Source organism: Bos indicus, chromosome 6 (genome assembly GCF_029378745.1).
Source record: "Bos indicus isolate NIAB-ARS_2022 breed Sahiwal x Tharparkar chromosome 6, NIAB-ARS_B.indTharparkar_mat_pri_1.0, whole genome shotgun sequence".
In the NCBI taxonomy this organism is placed as follows: domain Eukaryota; kingdom Metazoa; phylum Chordata; class Mammalia; order Artiodactyla; family Bovidae; genus Bos; species Bos indicus.
Genome location: NC_091765.1, coordinates 17276203 through 17294491, shown reverse-complemented (window position 1 = coordinate 17294491; position 18289 = coordinate 17276203). Strand labels below are relative to the sequence as shown.

The window sequence follows — 18289 nt, the reverse complement described above, 5'->3', positions numbered from 1 at the left end:
TGCAGTGGCTCAGGTCTGTGAGCTTGCAAGGCACAAACCAGGCAGCCAGGTGATCTAATGGCATAATTGCCCTCTGGCCTTCTGATTCAGGATTAGGATTTTTGTGGCAGACTAGGCGATATTTGAATGAACAAAGGAACACTGAGGTCCAGTGAAAATAATAACGTCCTGAAACAGGTTTTTAGAATTGAAGAGCTTGGGAATTCCCCTATGGTCCAGTGGTTAGGACTTTGCTCTTCCATTACAGGGGGCATTGGTTCGAGGCCTAGTCAGGAAACAAGGATCCTGCAGCCGTGGGGTGTGGCAAAAATATAAAATAAAAAATAAGTAAATAAATTGAGGAGTTTGGAATTTCTTTTGATGCTTAAAAATGTAGCAAGGGGCTTCCCTGGTGGCTCAGTGGTAAAGATTTCGCCTGCCAATGCAGCAGACATGGGTTCAATGCCTGGGTTGGGAAGATTCCCACATGCCGCGGAGCAACTAAGCCCTTGCACCACAACTATTGCGCCTGCGCTCCAGAGGCCGGGAGCCATAACTACTGAGCCCCTGTGCCGCAACTACTGAAGCCCACGCACCCTGGAGCCTGTGCTCAGCAGCAAGACAAGCCACTGCAATCAGAAGACAGAGCTCTGCACCTGGAGAGCAGCCCCCACTCTCCGGAACTAGCGAAAAGCCTGGGCAGCAACAAAGACCCAGCACAGCCAAAAATAAAAATAAAATAAATAAAATTATTTTAAAATATCTAGCAAGGACCTCAGATATATTTGTTCATTTTCAGGAAGACTATGCTTAGATTTGTAATGAATTTGTTATGGCATTTACAAACATAGGAGCTATTCCAGCACAATTTTTTTAAACAGTATTCCTATTTCTCTTTTACTCTTCTCGTTTACAATATTAGAGCCTTGTGACATGAAATAATTCAGGGTTTTAAACTCATTCTAGTGTTGCTGCATTATCATCAAGTTTGATCTCTTTCTTACTGCCTGAAGTCCAAGCTCATCTTCAGAAAACTTCTAAATATTGAAGACCTGAAGCTGAACTTTAAGAGAAGGAGCTCTTAGAAACCATAGAAAAGAGACAAAATGACAGAAGACAGATGAATCATTTCAATGCACAGAGATCTGAAAGTTAGTTCCAGGGAAGAAGTTACGTTTCTAATATAGACATGAACATAAAAAAGGAAAACAAGTTAAAATGATTTCACATGATTTTGATTCCTTCAGAGGGCCTCTCACATGGAATTGCGGGATGTATCCATTGGTTATGAAAAAAATCTGTCTGGGATTCTAAGACAATGAAGTCAATCAGACTGGTCATTCTTCCCGTGTTGCAAGTTATCCGGACCTGAACCCAGGCTTCAGAAGATGTTCTGGAGTGTAGGCTGTGTCTCAAACAGGCCTGCCACCCATGCTCCCTCTGCTTCTCCCTTTTTTGGCCACTCTCTTTGTCCACCTTCTCCTTCCGCTCCAGTCCCATGCACTCCTCATCGTTCGATGGGAGTCTGTCCTAAAGCATAAAATTCACAGCCACAAAACATGTTGGAGCAAGTTGAGGTGCTGACTCACCCGGGATCCTGGCTTTCCGTCTAAGCCAGATGCTCCCTGTGTGTAGCAGGGTTGGTGGGTGTGACACAAATGACAAGAACAGAGATTAGTATGAGGTACTGATGAACAAATGTAACACTTCAAACAACATAATAGGCAGTCACAGGGTTCTGAGATGAAAATCACATCGCTACAAATTGTTAGTTAAAAAAACAAAACAAAGCACATGACAATAAACACCCCACAGATGATGGCATTTTAATGACATTTCCATTCAGCAAATTCTTATTTGGAAATCAAGTGAATGAGGTTTATAAAGTGGGCTTTGAAATAGTTACCAGTAGCAGTCCGGGTTGCTAATGTCCATATGAAATTAAATTTTCTAAAGACTGTGCTATTCACAATATATTTCTTTAGGTTCTGGAAAAAAGATAATGGCCAGTCTCCTAGGTAAGGGCTCATTATAATAATCAAGTTAGAATTTCAGAGGAGAGGAAAGGAGCTCTAGTTTTACTTGTTAAAATAGCATTTATGAAAAACAAATGCAGAATTTTAACATGTCAGGGTGACTCTGGATTTTACACAAACAATAATTGTTTCTGCGTTGTTCTTACTGTGTTCACATTAGTCACCACTAGAGGGACTTCTAGGAATGGGAAAAAGGCAGAAAAATTTCCTGAGTCCAAACAAAAATTAACTGCCCCAAACATTGTTCCTCAGCTCACTACAAACAATCAAGCATCAGAGTCTGAGTGGGAAATGCTTTAAAAATCTAATGCTGTGTTCAGGCAATGCATGATTTTATTTCCTCATCCCTAGGCTATGTATAACGTATGACCAAAAGATGACATTTTCAATGCTTGTTTTAAGAGTAAGCACAATTACTTTTTTAATATGGCTTTTGTATCTCAAAACTCAAATGTTTATTTATAGCCCTTGAAAATGTTGATTTGATCAAGGAGTATTTAAGAAAGACAATGCACTAGTTCTATAAATTCTCTTGGCAAGGTTGCAGAACTATTTCCCCATTTTATGCTTCAGATGTAGTTAATAATATAAAATGGAAGAAAAACAATCTATTCCAGCTGCAAACTCTACCAATGATGCTACATCATACATTTGGGGGTACTTTTAGTTTTTTTATTGTACAATTCCTTCTGTACAATCCTATTGTGAATCAGATTATAACTGCAAAATTTAATTTAGCTAGAAATGATTAAAATTTTTAAAAATGTGTGTGTTATTGTTTGTTTAGAGCTAGAAGATGTAGAGCTTTTGGCTAAATGTTGCATAAAAATGGTTGACCATCCTAAATTTGAAATTAGGGCAAACTTCAAAGAAATAAAATTGAGGGTTTAAGTAAAATAGAAATCCAAATTTTTACTTTGCTTTTTTGATACTTTCTTCAGAGCCACCACTATTATAGCATTTAAAAATAAATAAGGGGATGATAAAATTTTTACACAAATAATATTATATTAATATTTACCTGGAATGTGAATTCCTGACTCACAGTCGTTATAGAGGTTTTGGATTTCACACTTGTGGCATGATTTAATTGGTGTGATTTAACCTATTTCTAATGTAAGACTTACATCATTCATTCAATAAATGAATGCATATTAAGCATCTACTATATGCCTGAAATTATGTAAGGCATTGGCTATCAAGAGGAATACTTTAGTACTTATAATACAGTACCTGTGGAAAAAGTAAAATAAGTAGTCACCAATTTTTTATGCATAAAATATGTATACGAAATATTTTCTATTACCATTTTTATGTCATATTTTAATAATGTAATCTATAATGTTCTCTACTGATTTTTATCTGCATTCACTGAATAGAAAGAATATTAAAAAGCTTGAAATTAAAAAAAAAAGCTTGAAACTAAAGCTCACATTTAGGAATTCCCTGGAAGTTCAGTGATTAGGACTCTGTGTGTCCACTGCAGGGGGCACAGTTCAAGTCCTGGTCAGGGAACTAAGATCCTGTATGCCACACAGTGTGGCCCCAAACAAAAAACCCTATATTTAATGATCATTTAATAACTTTTTAGTTATTGCAGAAAGAAGACTAGCATAAAGAGCATAAAAGATGCAATCTTTTCATTCAAAATAAAAAAAATCTCTAAATAACTGCGAAATACTTCTTCCATACTATTTATAATTGCCACAAGAACCTCATAAGAGGCATTTCCAACACAAACAACACACAACATTTAGACCACAATATGACTGATTAATGTAGGAGCCACGGCACTGAACTCACGCCTTCAGCAATGGCCAACTGCATACCTGCCACTGACAAGGGGCTGTGCTTTCCAGTATCAAAGAAGAAAAAATGAAAATTGAGGGAGGATCTTACACTACACTAAACTATAAAAGCGTTTGGGAGAAATTATGAAACAATCCGTATAACATTTTTTTTAAAGGGGAGGGTGATGGGGGAAGAACTGTCAGCTGTAAAAGAGGAAGGCTGGCACGTATGTAATTGAACACTCATGGTGTTGTTTGTTATGGGGTCTTCCTCTGACACATGAGCAGACATCAGAGAAAATAAAACTGGGCTGAGCTCTGCTTGAACACAATATGTTTTCTAATTACAGAAATCTCAACTGTATGGTAGTCACCGAGTAAACCAGAGTTGTTACTTAGGGTAGAAAGAATAGTCTGAGATTTGCACCGAAATGGAAAGTTTTCTTTACTTACTGGAAGACCAAGGGGTCCTCTGTCACCCTTTTGACCTGGTTCACCCTTCAATCCTTTAACACCATTTAACCCTGGTTCACCCTAAATGCAAAAGCAAATGCCAATTTTGGTTGCTATCATGGGTGTTTCAACTGTGAGAGAAAAGAGCCAGTCTCTGACACGGTTGCAGATTCCAGTTTTAGGTAACAGCAGAGTCAGGCTAGATTTGTCTTGCACCAGTTCGAAACTAATTTAAAAAATGCAAAAAATGGACAAGCTGGAATTAAATAATTTTCTAGGAAGCAAAATTCCTTAGAAAATCTGCTCCCTATGACCAAAAAAGTATATGGCTGAGCTCCAATATTTTCAGTTTTAGTTCAAGGAAATTAGTGTTATGTTACATTGTTCTGACCAAGCAAATCAAAACAGTCAGAGTAGAGGATGCGCAAGGATGTTCAGCAGGAAAGAGCCACTCTGCTGGAATAGAAAACTGGAATATGCAGGACAGTGTTACAAACGAATATTTTAAGCCTTTAAGCATTTTGTCCAGGGGATTGTGATAAATGTAGAGGCCAATGTTTGAAGTAATGCCATTTGGTGACTCCTCATTCATGGACATTGCCAAGTCAGGTCCCTATGTGGATTAATCGATAGGATAGACAACAAATAGCCAACCCTGGAAGAGAATGTGAAGATCACAAAACTTTTATGGGTTTTACTAACCATAAATAGAGTAGAAAAAAATAGTTAATAAATTAATAAATAGAATATTCTAAATATTTAGAATAATTAGTTAAAATAAATAATAATTAATAAATAAATAGTTAGAATAAAGGAGGTTTGAAGTTAACTTAATGTGACATTATAAAAGTCATGAAAAGTGATAAACTCTCAACTCTGTTTTTAAAAATCTAAAAATGCAATACACTCTTTTCTATTAGCAGCAGCATGTTAGAAATAGAATTGTGACCTGTCCACTTTTCACCTTTTAAGTATAGATACTAATTTAATCATAAGATCTTGAAAGACTTGAGAAAGAAAGATGGTTTCATTTTCAAATGGCTTATACAATCTTGAGTGGTGGGGGTGGGAGAGGGGAGAGATTATGCCTGCATGGCAGGAAGGATTATTAACCTGGGCAGTATTTCTCCCCTATTTGCCTGAAGATGAAAGTCAGTGCAGTGCTTGGTAAAGAGTCGAGGGCCCCACCTAGGCCACAGTAGCACGATATTGTTAATAGGAACATTAACATTAATATTAATGATATTGTTAATAGGAACATTAACATTAATATTAACAATATTGTTAATAGTAGGAATGATATTGTTAATGTCCCCCAGGTAATTCTCCTCATCAGGAAATTCTAGGGAACAGTGAGCCAGACTCATCCATGGAACCGTGCTCTATATTTGAACTTTCAAAGGGGTCACAAAATAATATACACCTTGGCATGACTTAGTGGATTCAGGCAGTTCTGAGATAGGAAGTAGGATCCTGTGACTGTCACAGAGCTAGAATCAATGTGAGATTAAAGCCAAGGCTCAGCAATCAACGTCAGTTAACTGATTGAAACTTGAGATTCATGGCTTTGCATGTGTGCAGATTTTGATTTAGCAAGTGATCTTGAGATGATGAATAGACAGGGCAGCCTTGGTAAGCTATGAATTTCTTTGGTGAGGAATCACACATTGATAGCAGTGAGCATTAATTGAGAAGGTAGCCTACTGTTCAGTTGCTCAGTCATGTTTGACTCTATGCGACCCCACGGACTGCAGCATGCCAGGCTTCCCTCTCCTTCACTATCCTCCAGAGTTTGCTCAGATTCATGTCTGTTGAGTCAGTGATGCCATCCAACCATCTCATCCTCTGTCAACCCCTTCTCCTCTTGCCCTCAATCTTTCCCAGCATCAGGGTCTTTTCCAGCGAGTCAACTCTGCATCAGGTGGCCAAACTTTTGGAGCTTCAGCTTCAGCATCAGTCCTTTCAATGAATATTTGGAGCTGATTTCCTTTTAGATTGATTGGTTTGATCTCCTTGCAGTCCAAGGGACTCTCAAGAGTCTTCTCCAGCACCACAATTTGAAAGCATCAATTCTTTGGTGTTCAGCCTTCTTTATGGTCCAACACTCACATCCGTACATGACTACTGGAAAAACCATAGCTTTGACTATTTGGACCTTTGTCAGCAAAGTGATGTCTCTCCTTTTTAATACACTGTCTAGGTTTGTCATAGCTTTCCTTTCAAGGAGCAAAGGTCTTTGAACGTCATGGCTGTAGTCACTGTCTGCGGTGATATTGGAGCCCAAGAAAATAAAATCTGTCACTGCTTCCACTTTTTCCACTTCTATTTGCCATGAAGTGATGAGACCGGATGCCATGATTTTAGTTTTCTGAATGTTGAGTTTCAAGTCAGCTTTTTCACTCTCCTCTGAACCTCATCAAGAGGCTCTTTAGTTCTTCTTCACTTTCTGCCATTAGAATTGTATCATCTACATATCTGAGGTTCTTGATATTTCTCCTGGCAATCTTGATTCCAGCTTGTGATTCATCTAGCCTGGCATTTTGCATAATGTACTCTGCAAATAAGTTAAGTAATATACAGCTTTGTCATACTCCTTTCCCAATTTTGGGCCAAAAATTTCAACTCTGAACCTAAATTATAGTCCCAGATCTTTCACTTACTTAGCAGTGTAATTTAGGGAAAACAACCTAAATCTTCTGAGCCCATAGTTTAATATTTATAAAATCAAGGGGCTAGCACAGGTAATCTATATGGGGCTTTCAACCTTTTAATTCTCTGAAATCTATGATTTAAGTAACAATTGAAGTTAAGTGTAAGCAAAGTAAATAACTGCATTGTAGATATCAAAAGGATCTTGGGCATCTATTAATTTAATGGTGATAGGGTAACTGAATGACTCATAGAATTAAAAATGATCTTGGTGGCTTTGGCCTGAGTCATTACAATTAATCTGGTCCTTAGCAGTACCTTAAAATCCAAAGAGAGACCAAGAGAAGGAAATAGTATTTAGTCCAGTGTGAGAAGAGAGATCCAAGGAGGTTAGATAAGTACTAAGACAAAGCTGATAGATAATCTCTCTCTTTTGACCCCTACAACAGTGCCCTTATCTTAAACAATAATTCATGCCACTCATTGGCATGACACTGTCACTCATTGGCCTTACCAGAAGGTAAAGTATTTTAAGAAGAATAAAGAGGCATGAACTTTTTCCTTTCTGGGCTGAGTCACTTGCTTTACCTCAAAAAGGAAACTCAGGTTTCTGGAGTCAGAGCAATCCCTGTACCACCCCGAAGGTGGGGTGGGCCAGAGGGAATCCTCAGAAGAGACAGTGGGCTGCCTATGGGCTTTTCGACTCAGTGCCAATGTTGCATTTATGTGTTCCCCCAACCCATCTCCACTAAATGCATCAACTCACTACTGAGGAGCTGTCAAGAGTCGTGAATCTTCTTTCAACAGCCTCGCATGCATGCATGCATGCTAAATCGCTTCAATCATGTCCAACTCTTTGTGGCCCTATGGACTATAGCCTGCCAGGCTCCTCTGTCCACAGGATTCTCCAGGCAAGAATACTGGAGTGGGTTGCCATTCTCTTCTCCAGGGGATCTTCCCGACTCAGGGATTGAATCCAGGTCTCCAGCATCGCAGGCAGATTCTTTACCATTGGAGCCACGAGTGAAGCCCCCAAGCAGCCTTGAGGACTAGCTAAATTTTTCTGTTCAGAACAAAGCATCAAAACAGGAGTGCCACAACAGCTGACATGTAGTGGGTGTTTATCAACAGCTGCACAGACCTTCTGCTAAGTGTTCTGTAATCACACCTCATCCAATCATCACAACACTCTGAGGCAAGTTAACTCCTCGAGTAAAGGAAGGATTAGAGAGGGGACATAATCTGCCCAAGGTGACGCATGGCCTGTCAGTGACAAAGCTGAGATTAGAAGATGGGTCCTTATCCCAGACGCTCACTGGAAGAAGTCTGTCTCGTATTAATCCTCCAAGGTGTCTTCTTGGTCTACACGAAGGCAAAGAACACATCTTCATCCATCTTCACGATTTGACCTGCACTAATTCTGACAAGGAAGGGCTATCCTCCATTGTTCTCTTGTTAGGTCAAATGTAGAATACATGTATGTGATGTAATCTTCTCAGTATAGCACACTTGATATGCCCTACCTCATTATACACTAGTGACTTACAGGGAAATGCAAAATTAAGATGCTGGACAATCAAAGCATTTAGATGCAGTACTGCTATTATGACAAATAAGAAGTATCAACCAATACCATCTGAATATATAACTAGAGACACCATACTAAGAAAGAGCATCTGGACTAGTCTCAGAACCTCATCAGATTCACTTTTGTTTTCCTTTTGGAATGTTGATTTTGAGTATAATATTGTGATTAGTAACTTAAGAAACTGACATAGTGACAAGAAAAAAGGCAAAATGAGGACTAATTAATCTCCAGGTGATATCACTTAAATTTGTGGCAAGTCATTCCTTGTGAAATTTAAACATCTGGATACTTAAAGGCTTAAAGATTATCAACATTACTTGACAAATAAGTAAGACAGGACAGGCATGCGTCTGTCATGCTTCTCCATGATTAACAATGAAATAGAATCAAACAAACAAGGGATTTGTTGGATTACCTTTGGTCCAGGAAGCCCATGGGGTCCCTGAAAACGGAAAACACAGCTTTTAATTAAGAACTGAATCACTGTTTCTCAGCAGAAGTGACTATTATATGAAGTAACAAAAGAGATGTAAAACAAGAATCTTGTTTGATCTACAGCTAGAGGCAGGCCAGTGGGTATTAACACTCAGTGAAAGTTCCTTCCAGCTCGTGGACAGCTCTGCAATAGGAAATACATTAATAGCAATTCTTTCTGCTGAGTATCTCTGACAGGGAGAGGGGAATCTGCCAGGGTTACAAGGGAGGGAAAAAAACACCCAGAAAAAAGTGTTTGTGAACCCATACTACTTCTATTCCTCAAATTCCTATTCAAAAAAAAATCTAGGTGGACTATGTGAGATACATTATGAATTTATATGAAATAGAGGTCAACCTTAAAAGACAGAAATTTGCCAAAAATACTTTTGGAACTCTTAAGTATCAGTAGAGGAGATCTTTTCAATTATTAACTCCTCTAACCTCAAGGTTTTGAAAAATCTAGAGGAGGAAGAAAGTGAGGAGACTGATAGTCAAGTTTGGAACCCTGTTGGATCATTTCTTTAATTTAAGGCTAAGAAAAGGATTCTAAGAGAGGACTGCTAAACATTGGTATTTAGAATGCATTTATTTTTACAAAGATGAATTATTCAAGGCTCAAATGTAATAACTCTTGACCAATGGAAGGAAGTCATAACACATCCATAGTCAGGGCTTTTCCCATATATTTTGTGGAAAATCTAAATATAGAGACTAATTAGCTAAGCTAAATTAACTAAATAAAGGTTACTGTGGATTGCTTTAAATTTCAAGTCATTTAAATAAACTATTTGGAGACAGGAGTATTTAAATACTTGTCAGCAAAATCGTACAAGAGGAAAAAGTTTTTTTTTTTTAATCAAGCAATAGATAGATTTGTTATACATGTCTACTTTGGAATAACATTTTCCTTTTGAATAAATTGTGCATAAACATTTTCAGGAAGTGGTCATCTTATCAAGTATTATTTCATTTTAGAAGTGGTTTTAAATTCCTTTAAACTAATTAATTTTGTAATTTGAACGGATATAGCATTTTAAATTTAATTTTCTAACAAAGTGGTGGGAGTACAGAAAAGCCAAAGGTATGCCATTTTCTTGATTCTTAAGGAACCGTTTAGGTTTATAAAAATATGGTTAATTATAACTGTTTTGTGGTATGAAATAGAAACCCAGTAGATGATTGGGATCTGGTGCTATGCTCTGTGGTTTAGACCATTCCAATGATGCTCTTTCTTGGAGCACAACTGGAGTAAAGAGAGACTGACACATTGTTTAATCTCCGGGGTTGAAGACATATGGTTTATTGAGTCACCTTCGAGATGAATGTGACCTAAGAGGCTGCCTGACTTGTTCCCAATCCGTCCCAGTCAAAAGCATTTGGAGCATTCTGCCTTCTAGTTCCAGCCTTAATACAACAGTCATTAGGTAGATATTTGGAGAATTATGCTGCCTTAATGGCTACCTTCTTCACCGAACATGAATTCTATGAGGACACAGTCATTTCTCCACTGGTCACTGAAAGATATCTGCAGTGAACACTGTATTTGCCAAAGCACGTAAAAAGGGAAAAGAAAAAGATCCAACAATATATTAACATATCATGTGTAGAAGTGAGCTTCTGTTTTCATACTGTTTTATAAATGTTCTCATTGAATGTTTCATTAAAGGGTCACAACCCTCAAAGTTGGTTCAGTTCAGTTCAGTTCAGTTCAGTTGCTCAGTCATGTCTGACTCTTTGCGACCCCATGAATCGCAGCACTCCAGGCCTCCCCGTCCATCACCAACTCCAGGAGTTCACTCAGACTCACGTCCATCGAGTCAGTGATGCCATCCAGCCATCTCATCCTCTGTCGTCAGAAACATGGAATTCCCTGGTGGTCCAGTGGTCGGGACTCTGAGCTCTCACTATCAAGGACCCAGCTTCAGTCCTTGGTCAGGGAACTAAAGTCTCAAAAGTCATGTAGGGTTCAGACCTCTCTCTCCCACCAAAGTTTGTTAAAAACATTCATTAATAGCTATAAATATTAAACTTGTTACGGTATTAATGGCCTAGAACAGTGATTGGTTAAAATGATTTTTCAGTGTTCATACTATGCGAAAGTGAAGGGTTAGTTGGTCTGTCGTGTCCAATTCTTTGCGACCCTATAGACTATAGCTGCCAGGATCTTCTGTCCATGTAATTCTCCAGGCAAGAATACTGGAGTGGGTTGCCCTTCCCTTCTCCAGGGGATCTTCCTGTTCCAGGGATCGAATGGGGGTCTCCCACACTGCAGATTCTGTGTGGTGTTAGTCACCAGAGAGGGTACAGTAGAACTTGCTGAACCTATTTCTTCAAATTTCCTATCGCAAAACTCCCCTACTGCTTTCCAACAGATATGGTTGGGACAGTGAAAGACAACACGGTAAAATCAGAACAACACCTCCTATTTTCCACCTGGGAAGTACCAGATACAAGCTGGCTGTTTTGAGGGATGAGTTCATGCTTTCTCTGGAGGTATGCTCTTAAACAAATGATTCCATTTTGGAGAGAAGGGAAACTTACCATGGGGCCTGGTGGGCCGTGGGGACCTGGTGGGCCTGGTGGGCCTATGACCTGCATGTCAGGAAAATAAATATAGATTTGGTCACTTCATTTAGATAAGGCAGTTAGGCTTGAGTCTCAAGCTAGGGCTCTGCTCAGGCCATTAATGGTTGCAGAGGAAGGATACTGGAAGAAGTAATGTGCTTGATTCTGTACATTTGGAAATTCCTTTGTGAGAAAAAAAAACAAACTTAAAAAAAAATACAATTGTTTTACAAAAGCCAGAATAAATCAAAAGCACATTAAAAGAAAAGGAAGCAACTGATTACCAAGAAATGCTATAATGCTACAACCATGTTCAAACTTTCAAATATTTCACTAAGCTCTGGAGAGAAAAAACAAGAAAAAAACGTAGGTTCTATGTGCACAGAGCTCGACCCACAAGCATCGTGGGAAAACCACTGATTTTCTCCTCAGGATTAGATAGTCCTCTGAAAAATTGCTTCAAACTCAGACCTCTGAGACACTTTTGTCTCTCCCTGTACAAGGCTGACAGATATTTCTTGTATAGCTTGACAGACCAAGAGGATCATGGTCTTTCTACTGTTGATAAGCCATCTGGCATGGGTTGAAGTTGGTAAATAACTGGTCCATTTCAGGGTTTTTCGGGAACCATGAACGTTGAACCACCACGGACTTACGGAAGGGCCCTGTGGACCTGGCAATCCCGAGTCTCCTTTTTCTCCTTTCATTCCATTGGCACCCTACAAATAACCATTAAGAGTGGAGCCGGTCAAGTTACTTGCAAAGTATAAGGAACAGCTGAATTTTCTCCCCAAATCCATCATCCTCTTGAAATTGTTATAATATCATGCAACATGATATGTAAGACAAGGATTTATCTTCTTGTATTTTAGTTTCTAAGCTAAGCAGCAAACTTCCTCAAATCCCTAGGATTGTGGATGATTTCTGAAATAAACTATAAGGTAAATAAAAACTAAGTTATGCTTGATGGGTTAAATTTTACATTGCTAAATATGTCCTATTATAACATATTTTAATGGTGGTGCTGACTTTAAATAGCAGTCTTTTAGTTTTCACTGACATTTATGCATTTCCTTGTTTTAAAAAATGATCTAGGGCAGTGAGGTTTTCTATATTTTTTTCCTGTATTTTTCTACATTTACATCTCCAAATCCTCAGCAAATATTATGGGGAAAACCATAAAAACATCACCCCATAATACTGCACACATAAAGAGAACACTTTCTATTGTAATTTGTTTTTAATTATTCTGTACTTTTTGGTTTTAAAATTATGATTTATTTAAAAATGATTGGTTACACCTTATGTTAATGACCAACTCTATTTATTTTACTATCTTCTAGTGAAAATCAAGAAAACATAAAGGTTTATTTTGTAATTCATTTGGTTAGATGCTTTAAAACTTCTTCCATTGCCTTAGTTAATTAGTTGTAGTAATTAACCAAAAATACCTCAAATATTAAAAATAAAAACATTATATAAATCATTGGATGAGACTGCAGCTAATAATACAACTATTTTCTGATTATTTGATTTATCTCAATATGAACACATCTTTAAGAGTATAAACATACCGGTAGTCCAGGAAGTCCAATTCCTCCTTTTTCACCTGGCATACCTGGGTCCCCCATGTCTCCCTTTGAGCCTTTGAGTCCCTACAAACGACACGGTTTGCACTTAAGAATCATACTGACCATTGATGGTTACATAGTAGGGAAAATGGAATTCCAGATCAATTTTGTCAACAAATGGACCCTATGCTGAGATGATTCTGATTTTCATTTTTAGGTAGAGTTATCTCTTACAGCAACCTTCTACATTAATCACTACAATTTCCCCTTGTAATGGAAGAGATTAAATTCTACTGCTTAGGCCATTTAAGTATGAAAAGCATAAGCATAAGTGTTGACGTCATTTCTTCTGATTCCACATTTTCACCTGGTAGCTACTTCTATGTCATCAGTCCTGAAAACAACTTAATGGACTTAACGCATAACAGAACAGTACACATTTTGAACCAGGACCTAGTGTTATAGTAAGAAAGGTACAAATGAGTTTCTCCCGTCTCCATTCATTATACATCCCCTATCCTTCCTTAACTGTAGGCAGAAGTTCCGGTCACCAGCTTTCAATGGTTCAGTCTACAGACTGGGAGATCACTCATTACACACTCATGTTCAATTAATGCTTAGAAATACTTCCACTTTGTATTCTTATTTTGTTCTCATGACATCTCTCTGAGGTGATCCAGGATGTGATTTTTATTCTTGTTTTACAGTGAGGAAATAGATATATGTGGATTCTGAAGGCAAACATAGGAATTTTTCAATACTAAGACTGAAATTAATGTACATCATTAAGCATTTTTATCCAAGGAGGCTTACTGCACTATGACCAGATGGCCCACTCTTCAGCAGAGATGATCATAGCTATTTCAGTTATGATTATAGGGCTTCCTGGTTGCAATAACCTGTCCAACTTTTCTGTACTAAAAACTACTTAAGGATAGGAAGGTTCTTTTCTTGTTACTTATACCTATTTCATAGCACCTACTTCAGAGTCATCTATTAGGAGGACGGGTGGGTACCTAAATAGATAGATGGATCTTAAAGCTGGTTGATTTTAGGAATCTAGTAATAGCAGCAGGATAGCCAACCCAATGGACCTAGTATAGAAGATTTTGTAAAGCCTGTAGAAAAAAATTCAGCTATTGTATGTGTAGGGATGTCTGTGTAGTATATCATAATATATATCAAATTATTTATAATGATTAACTGGGGAAAAACCACTGGGTTTTTAAATGCTAATGTGATCTCCGATGGATACAGTGGATCATCTAAAGTCTTTTTTTAGCTACCACATGTTAATTTAGTGTGACATTATATGATTTCAATATACAACTCATATTAAAATAACTCTTCTCTTAATTTACTTATCTAATACAATCTTCTGAGGAGTTTATTCCACAAGCTGTATAAATAATGTCCTTGATTTCTTATGATCTTCTTGATTTTAGTCATTTCTTGAGTAAATTATGGAAGCCCAGAAAACATCAGATATCTTGAAACTAATTCTTGTGCTTAGACTCTCTAAATATTGAATATTGTCCACATTTGCCTTGTCAGATTCATTTCTTTCAGGGGTGAGCAAACCATGGCATAGGGCCAAATTCAGCTCAGAAATTGTTTTTGTACAGGCTGAATGTTTAAAATAAAATTTAAAAATTTGATAGAGAATGTATATGGTCTGTAAAGCCTAAAACATTTACTCCCTGGTCCTTCATCAAAAATGTTTGCCAATCTCTGTGTTAGGGGGAAACCCTCAGACATACTGTCATATTCTACAAAACTACAAGTGTCCTGCTTGTTTCTGTCTCTTCTAATGATCTAGAAAATTTGGTGTAATCTTTATTTGGGAAAATAAAACAATATCAAAATAACATGTGTAAGCAACATCTAATTTTGTAGAAACTACAGTCACAGATTTAAATCTTAAATTAATTTGTATTCACTAATAAGAATTAGATAATTCTTACTAAATTGGTAATGATCTTACAAGTCTAATAAAAATTCATATGTCATTGGTAGATTGATCAGAGTTATTAAGACAAATCTAAGGTATCATATAACTTGCATGTTTCTACAAAGAAAAGCAATGTCCAGTTAAAACTAATTGCTTTTTAAAGTTAATGTCGTCTCTAGAACAGAAGGTAAAAAAAGAGAATATTATATATCAACAATGTCTTCAAACCTATAATAAAAGGTTTAAATGCTTTATATTATATATATATATAATAAATGCTTTAAATGACAGTGTAAAGCTTTGAAAATTACCTGCTCTCCATCAACTCCTGGGACTCCTGGAGATCCTGGCTCTCCCTGTTAAGACAAAAATTAATGGCTAGCTTCTTCTTTATTATTGGTAGCATACTACACTAAAAATGATGCAAAAAATGATGCTAGCTGGTAACAGTACAATTTAACTTTCCAGCAAATGCATCCTAACTTGAATATGTTATTACATCATACTGCATCATTACACAAAGTGAAATAACATTTTTTGAATATTATGCATAATAATATTTGTCTGTAGCTAAATAAGATCTAGCATTTTTAAAAATTTTATCCCCTCATATGAGATTCAGGCTAAAAAAATTGCTATCATTTGATGGCAGAGCATATCCTATAGCAACAACCTATATGCCTCAATTAATTTTTTTCTCCTTAAAAAATCTGCATGATGTCTCTTATTTTCAAATTTGAGAAAAGAGCAAAACCATAGCAGTTAACTTAAGAAAAAATAACATGCAAAGCCACATACATTTATAATATTTCACCTGGCATTGTTTGAACAGTGAATACAAATTCATAATGATTGTGAATGTGCTATTTCCAGATAAGCCTCACTGAAGGATATCATAAATCAGATAATATCTTAATCCACAGAAAATTACTTTGAGATCAATTCAATTTCCTATACTATGCTAGGAATGAACTAAAGTTACTATTCATATTATGATTTATTAGAACCCTTGACAAACCTCAAATACATGGATTTATTTTTCTTAACTGAAGATGTTCCATTAAAAACAAATTTAAACAACATGCTGGAGATTTATTCAAACAACAAATGTCCAGTCACCTTTCAGTCAGAAATGTACTGAACAAGCAAATTCTTTGAAAGATAAGATATTATATCAATGGGTCATTTAGGTAGATCCCATTATAAATATCTCTGATTTCCACATCATGGAAACTTTGTAAAACGAGTTCTTTGGAGTGAGTGAATGGTTTGCCTTACAGACAGATTTCCAAGGAAGCTGACTTGAGGCTGTTTTTCTAGAAAGCCTTGTTTGGTGATGTTATAAACCACAATATAAACCACAATATGAAATGGTTGGAGCTTCTTTCCCTGGTAAAAACTTTAAGAGCTGTTTGGTCATAGTGTGAAATTTGATCCTTCCAAATGTTAAAGGAAGGCATGACAAACAAATGAAAAAAAGAAAAACACTTTTTTCTTCCTTTAAATTCTAGATTTCCTGCTCTTTGTGGTAGTGGCAAAGTTTATTTTGCCACAAACAAGTCTGCTGAGGTTGGCTGCAACTGGTTAAGCCCTAGTCTCATGCAATCTGAATATCTGTCAGCACTCTGGGTTGGATAATGGTTGCTACGTTTTTCCTTCCAAACTGTGACTCACAAATGTTTAAAACAAAAATACAGTTCATGAATTATTTATCCTTCACCCACCAAATGTAGTTTGTAAAGAGTTATTTGTATAGGGCTTCCTAGGTGGAGCTAGTGATAAAGAACCCACCTGCCAATGCAGGAGACATACGACATGGGGGTTCGACCCCTGCGTTGGGAAGATCCCCTGGAGGAGAGCATGGCAACCCACCCCAGTATTCTTTTTTTTTCGTTTTTTTTTTTCTTTTTTTTTCATTTTTTTGTTATTTTATTTTCTTTTTTGTATTTTTTTCTTCAACTCCAGTATTCTTGCCTGGAGAATCCCATGAACAGAGGAACCTGGAGGGCCACAGTCCACTGGGTTGCAAAGAGTCAGACGCTACTGAAGCAACTTAGCTTGCACATTTGATATATAAGAAGTCAAACAGTCCTGGTTTGATAAAGAAAGGAGAAATACTAATTGACTTGGTTCACATTCAGTCTGAGGCTCTGAGTCCTGAGCAGGAATGAGTTTTATATTTGACTCACACTGCATTTGCTGACTCCAGTTCATAGGCACATCTCACTCCAATTATCCCAGCTTTATCAAGGGGAGCTCATGGAAAGCATCAAAGACTGTATCAGCTAACCCAGGATCCCAATTACAAGATCATTGTCAGTGTATGAGGTGGGCCAGCGTACCAGCAAGGTGGGAAGGCTAACAGGTAAGAGGTAAAGGAGGATGACTAACCCTGTCCCCACCCTACTTGTCTAGACATTCATTTGGCCAATTTCTGTTGCTTTCACTTTCAGTTCCAAGTCAATCTTGACCCCAAGGCAGAGAGCACACTTCCTATATGCTTCTTACCCAATGCACTTACTCTATGTACTAATAACTGCCTTTACCTTCCTTTCTCCATCCTTGAACTGACAGCTCCTTGATGAAACCCTTTATTATATCCTCCTATCTTTACTAGGTAATAGTACTTATCATGGAATAGAGGTCCACCAATTAATTATTGATTGATATGATTACTAAATGAATAGCAGTTGAATTATAAAAAACAGGGGATGTAGGTTTTAACAACATAGATTTCTTGGCTAGGTAGTCCTTCTTGCCTCTTTTGGGTCAAGTCCTTTTGGGCTTCTGCAGGCCTCTGAGCTACAAAGAAGAGTCAAGTCTCAAGTTTTTTGAAGTTTGTACAGAATAAGGCACATATTTAGCATTGAGGACAATTTTGCTTCTGGAGACTTAGTCAAGTGAGGGGATAAAGCAAGGAACTCTGACCTTGGTTGACTCTACACAGAGAAAAAAGGAATCTGCAGATTTTCTTTTAGATTTTCTAGTCTAGCTCACCAAGATATTAAAGAACAGGGACCCAATGACTTTCGCATACCATATCAAATACTGCAATGGGATTGCAGATCATGAATTTATTTTATCAAAGAAGAGATAGACTATTTTAATTTAATGACATAAACCACTCTGTATGTCATGATTGTCACCATCTCTTCAAGGAACCTCTAGATGCACATATTATTTAAGTTCTATTTCTTTAAAAAAATGTTTCTTGTCTCTAAAATAACTGA

The 18289-nt window shown here is 37.2% G+C and overlaps 1 protein-coding gene across 1 annotated transcript in view; it reads right to left on the bottom strand.

The window, feature by feature from the left end:
* The window catches only part of COL25A1 (collagen type XXV alpha 1 chain), a 516301-nt gene that overhangs the window by 24928 nt on the left and 473084 nt on the right, over nt 1-18289 (bottom strand). The window contains exons 25-31 of the mRNA XM_070791080.1: nt 15371-15415; nt 13112-13192; nt 12194-12256; nt 11514-11564; nt 8911-8937; nt 4259-4339; nt 1569-1604 (exon numbers count right to left, since the gene is read on the bottom strand). Of these exons, the coding sequence (XP_070647181.1) occupies nt 1569-1604; nt 4259-4339; nt 8911-8937; nt 11514-11564; nt 12194-12256; nt 13112-13192; nt 15371-15415 (384 nt within the window). The remainder of the gene's footprint in view (nt 1-1568; nt 1605-4258; nt 4340-8910; nt 8938-11513; nt 11565-12193; nt 12257-13111; nt 13193-15370; nt 15416-18289) is intronic.